General features: G+C 45.4%; 1 protein-coding gene across 1 annotated transcript in view; it reads left to right on the top strand.

Annotated features, from left to right (window-relative positions):
- The first annotated feature begins 33 nt into the window (after positions 1-33).
- The window catches only part of csdc2a (cold shock domain containing C2, RNA binding a), a 6,932-nt gene continuing 1,135 nt past the window's right edge, over positions 34-5,830 (top strand). Inside the window, exons 1-3 of the mRNA XM_023395590.2 lie at positions 34-3,313; positions 3,446-3,568; positions 4,474-5,830. The exon at positions 4,474-5,830 is cut by the window's right edge and continues 1,135 nt beyond it. Coding sequence (XP_023251358.1) covers positions 3,126-3,313; positions 3,446-3,568; positions 4,474-4,636 — 474 coding nt within the window. The 5' untranslated portion in view covers positions 34-3,125 and the 3' untranslated portion in view covers positions 4,637-5,830. The remainder of the gene's footprint in view (positions 3,314-3,445; positions 3,569-4,473) is intronic.

Here is a 5,830-nt window from a genome sequence, read left to right as displayed (position 1 = left end):
GGGGGCGGTGATTTATGGACGATTTGTAGCGTGGTTTTTTTCCACATCAAGCCTTTTATTCTCCGTGTCACGCAGACGGCGTCGGATTAAGCCCAGTATTGTGTTGTATTGATAAAAACCCGCCGTGCAGCAGCAAAGATTTACCACCGGAGTCTTCTTCATCTTTTTTAAACGTGGCGGCGTTTGTTTTTGGTTTTTATTTTTTAAAGCACAGACGCGTTTTGGTGTCACTTTTCTTTTTTTTTGGGGGGGGGGGGCATCAGTCGAGCATCCTCTCGCCCTCTTGTCTCAAGCCTCCACAGTGTGAGAATGTTCTGGAAACAACCCGCCTGAAGGGCTTTTATTTTGTAATGAATTATTTAGGCTCAGCCAGGCTCACATTCAAACTGATTTATACCATAAAACACACTGTTCGTCTCCAAGAAAGGCTGATTTAAAGTTTAAACACAGAGCCTAGTGTGTGTGTGTGTGTGTGTGTGTGTGTGTGTGTGTGTGTGTGTGTGTGTGTGTGTGTGTGTGAGAGAGTTGACGTGTCTCCCATGCTGATGCACAGGGAGTACAGACAGCCACAGTGCCCCTGTTTCACATTTAGGGAGGTGCTTTTGGCCTTTTGTCTGTCTTTTTCTCTCGCTCTCTTCCTTCCTCCTCCTCAGTCCACTCTCAGATCAGGCCTCTCTTTTCATGGCAGCCTGACACCCTCCTGATTGAACGTTTCACCAGCTCATCCGACACAGAAAGCACTGCAGACTCATTAAATAAGTCCATTTGCCGGCTTCGCTCTCGGGCCCCATAATGAGGGGGCTAATGAAAGAGGAGCTCCACCAGTCAAGTTGCTGAATAATTTAAGGCTACACGGGCTATTTATGCCTTGTCATCCATCAGTCGTGGTTATCGGTGCCACCGTGACGACAGATGTGTGTGTGTGTGTGTGTGTGTGTGTGTGTGTGTGTGTGTGTGTGTGTGTGTGTGTGTGTGTGTTGATCAGGATCGTTGCATCTACATGATTCCAGGAGGATAAAAGCCTCAGTCATCAGCCATTTGCAGTATCTGCTCTCTAAATGAGCTTATGAACCAGACAGATTAAAGCCACTCCTATGATGAGGATGATGATGATGAGGATGATGAGGATGATGAGGATGATGATGACTATGATAATGATGATGTTGCTGGGACCTTTGCACCCTTGTAATATTTGGACATACGGATAGACGCAAACCTAAACCTCACTGCTCGACTCAAATCAGGACAGTGGAAGTCGATAAATCTTGCTAAAGGATGTTATTCATCAGCTGACAGTTGCATCCAGTGAGAATCATTGGCGCCCAGCAGGAGGAGGCTGGACCAATGAGGAGACACTAGGGAGACGGTAGCGCCGCATTTTGGAAACAGTACCACGGGGCGTCATCACAGTGTTGACGCTAAACTCTCCAAATGTAGGAAAAGTTGTTATTGCAGGATTAAAACTTGAAGAGTATATGTAGGTTATGACTTGTCTTTAGCCGCCCATGACACACACACACACACACACACACACACACACACACACACACTACTATATTTAGACTGACACAGAGACAGAGAGAGAGGCGGAGTGTGATATTGAGAGGAGCCTGTGGGATTCGCTCTGACACACACTCGTCTCATCAGTGTGTGTCAAACATTCAGCCTGCAGGCGTCAACACTAACGTTCACTGGGAGGCGGCTGCTGACGATAACCCCGATAAAGCATCCAACCAGGTTTCAGTGCGGGCGTCTAACCTCTGCAGAACGATGCCCCGCAGCCCTCCGTACTTGTAGTGAGTGTCATGACGACGACGATACGTCTGAAGTCCCAGTTACGACGAGATAATTGGGTCTGTGTCGAGGCGCAGAGACGCAGCTCATTCGTCCCAAAAAAAGACTGAAAAGCTTCAGAGAGCAGCGTCTTGCTTTGAGTGCAGTGGATGAAGAGCGATTCGTAATGGATTTTAATATCAACAAAGTGTGATGAGGCGATCCGAGGCCTCTCCGCGGCAGGATTGTTATTTACATCATCTTGGGACATTTTTCAAAGCCGGCGAGATCAGAGTCTGGAGACTTGGAAATCAAATTGCTTTGTAATTCTCATTTTTGTCACAGCTGCGATCAGCTTTAACGACGGTAAATAAAAGATCAGAGCAGCCCAACATCTGGGTCTGCTATGTTATTTATTGATTGGTTTTCTTTACAGTAGCTTACGGTTTTATATGACGACTGTCGCCAAACTTTTGCTGGCTTCTCTCCACACCCACCATCCTGCACCAACATTCAACATTGATAAATGGACAAATCAAATATATACGAGGCACAACACACAATATGCACTCGGGCAGGATTTTCTTCTGAATGCTGTATTCAATATATCAGAAAAGGAGCTTTTTAAAAGACCAGAATGCAATGCAGCCAGAAGACGAGTCGTGTTTTGATGAAGCGTGTATGTCAGCCAGTTTATCTGTATTGGGCAATAATTTCTTATCCGCCCTTCTCATAAATATTCCCAATAAATGACACGGAGTTGATGTGAGGATGATTCAGCACAAAAGTGTCGCTTCAGCTTTTTCACAATTCATTTTTTTTTTTTTAAACAACCCAACGGGCTTTTTGATGGTTTATTTGGGAACATTTAATCCTTGTTTATCTGAAAATTTCAACATCACCAAATTTGGAGATACTTGGTTTTCACTGGTCAAAAAGTTGATGGCTAACTCAGTGTGTCTTTCTAAAACGGGAGGCAGATTCATCCTTTTTATACGTTATTTCTATACAAATATATTTTCTCAGGGATCAACACTGCAAATAAAACACAGAAGAAGAATAGAAGAATATGGGACCTTTAATTTCTCTCTGTCTGTATCCACCTCTCTCGCTCCTTTATTTCAGGGTGTCATCGCTCCACTCCTTCACTGTACAACCTCCTCTCTGAGCATCTCCCCTCCCTCTCTCTCTCACACACACACACACACACACACACACACACACACACACACACACACACACTTGCCATGCAGGAGGTGTAACCCTCCTTCCTGTTCTTCCTTGTGTGCCATTGGAGGAAACCCAAAACAGAAAAGAAAAAAGAAAAAACACTCTACGTGAAACAAGTCAAGATGTCAGACCCGGACCCCTCCTCGCCGGCGGACTCCCCACTGCCACTCACCTCCCCGCGCACCCCCCTGCAGCTCTCCTTCCCCTTCCTGAGGGAGGGCAGCCGGGTTTGGGAGAGGGAGAGGAAACCGCCGCAGCCTGGAGAGCTGCCCAGCCCACTGCCAACCAAACGCACCCGGACATACTCAGCGTGAGTAGGAGCGTACAGGCTGAATAATTACACAAAAATAACGCCGCTAATGAGGTCATGATTTATGATGCACTGTCCCTTTCTCTCTCCCTCCCTCCCTCTCCCTCTCTCTATGTCTCTCTTTCTCTGCAGGACAGTGCGAGCCAAATCAGGTCCAGTGTTTAAAGGGGTGTGTAAAAACTTCTCCAGGTCTCAGGGTCACGGATTCATACGTCCTTCTCACGGAGGCGAGGACATCTTTGTCCACATCTCTGAGTGAGTGACCTCACCCAGCAGCCATTGAGCCAACGGGTGAATTATTTACTGGCAAAGGGTTTTTTGGAAGTTGACCTGCTGATTAGGTGATATGATATGATATGATGATAACTGACAAACATCCATCAGAACCTTTTTATTATTATTGTTTATCATTTTCATGAGCTTATAAAATGAAACAACAACAACTATTATTGGAGGAATTTGATTTTCCAGCTACAGTTTTAAACAAATCAAGTAGGGATGGATGGTATGACTTCAAATCAATATCAATATTTAGATTAATGAACAATTACTTTGGTGTGTGTGTGTGTGTGTGTCGTCGTTTCTAAAAGTCTCAGTTTCTTCTCGAAGTCTGAAAACACGACCCCTGATTATGTCATAGTGGTGTCATCGTGGGGTTATCTCAGCTTGGTCTTGGAGACAACACATTTATAAAAAGAAAACCGAACATGTGCTGTGACCAGTCGTGATCTAATTAAAAATGCAATGAAGCTGCTTTTATGGGAAGTGCCGGTTTTCTGGAGCTGGACCCATACTAGAGACTAAAAGCCCGGACATATCTGCTGCATCGATTTTGATCATTGATTTTTAAATCTGTCTCTAGCAGCTTAATGGAAGTGCAATGCTAAATTGTTGGAGTACTTGTTCAGGAGCAGGAAGACGTGTGAGCTGTGTGGAAATGGAGATTAGTGATGGAAAAATGCTGAAGAAACATCATTATTTGCTCGTTTGTCATTGTATCACGTCGATTAAATCAGTTCTCGGTGCCTGGAAGGTTTCATCAGGTCACAAAAAAGACAATTCAATGTAGACGGAGACGGTGCCAGCTCAGACTTCATGTCACTGCCTGTGAACGAAATGTCGTGCTGAGCTTGTAACGTCGTTTTCTGCTTCTTCGACAGCATTGATGGAGAGTACGTGCCTATGGAAGGGGACGAAGTCACATACAAGGTGTGCCCCATCCCTCCCAAGAACCAGAAGATCCAGGCCGTGGAGGTGGTGATCACCCACCTCAATCCAGGCACCAAGCACGAGACCTGGTCAGGTCAGATCATCAGCTCCTAGAGCAGCGCTCCAGGCTGCAGGGCTGGAAAAGGTCTCGGCGTGGAGCGGAGCCCGGCGGAGGAGACGTGGATTTAATTTATGTTTTCAGGGTGTGAGGGTTTGGGACCAGGTCTGAGGAAGAGAGGGATCGGAGCTTAGCGTACGTCGTGGGTCAGCCTGAAGTGGCTCGGTTATGGGAAGGTGAAGGTTTTGAGGATAAAGGACAGGGTCAGAAATGAAGCTTTGAATGTAAATGTTTGAATGTTTTCTTTTGAAGGCCGCGGTTTCGTCGTCTGGGTTGAATGTTTTTTTTAGTTGAGGGGTTGGAAAGTTTTAGTGGTTCGGGGCTCGGTGCTAGCATTTTTTACTTTGACCTGTAGGGGATATATTTTAGTTGGGAAATCAGTGGTTTAGAGAAAAAGTGTCTTTGAAGAGTCGAGTTGCTGAGGAAGCAGATGAGTTTGAGGCCGAAATGCATTTTGAGCGAATCTGAATCGATTTAACCGAAGTACTGAAGAGTTTCACTTTAAAGGGACCAGCTCAGCGGAGGTCTGAATTTTACTCCTGTGTTTGTTTTTTGTTTTTTCTCAGCTGATATGAATCGTGTGCCGCCACTGCCAAAAGTCACGTGTCAAACGTCAGCGCGTCTGTGTTCACAGCAGCAGATGGAGACGGTTGTCGGTAGATTTCAGGAGGATTAAAAGGATGAAGAAAAACTGTAGCAGCAGCCTGTTGTTTACAATCAGGCTTGGCTTAATGTGAAAGGAACAGATCTTCCTTCATCTCACTGCCTTCAGAAAATCATTTTCAAGGTTGTTTTGAAATGCCACAAAAACACCAAACAAGTATAATTAAAGTAATAAATAAGCGCGACAACATTCAGTTCACTCTCAATGTGTTTCGGCCTCGAGAGCTGTGACAAGCTCCACGTGTAAGGAATTATTTTCCTTCTTAATATTGTAGCACTACTGTATTTGTCGACTTGGCAAGTGTAGAAATCCAGTATTATTGTAGCCAGCTCCTATGACGGTCACACGTTTCGGTGGTAGAGACAGTAGACGGATGTTGTGCGGACCTGCCGCTGGAAAACCAGGACCAGAGGATTTGGGGTTGGGGAAGGAAACTGAAGGAGTATTTGGGGAACGGGCAGAGGATGGAGTGACTATCTGTAAATGCACTTGAGCGCAGGTGGAGCTAGATTTAAAATGTTGTGAA

Source organism: Seriola lalandi, unplaced genomic scaffold (assembly GCF_002814215.2).
Source record: "Seriola lalandi dorsalis isolate HSWRI2012SDOR001 ecotype SW California unplaced genomic scaffold, Sedor1 jcf7180002054965, whole genome shotgun sequence".
Taxonomy (NCBI): Eukaryota; Metazoa; Chordata; class Actinopteri; order Carangiformes; family Carangidae; genus Seriola; species Seriola lalandi.
The sequence above is the reverse complement of the archived record's forward strand: the minus strand, read 5'-3'. Positions and strand labels throughout refer to the sequence as shown.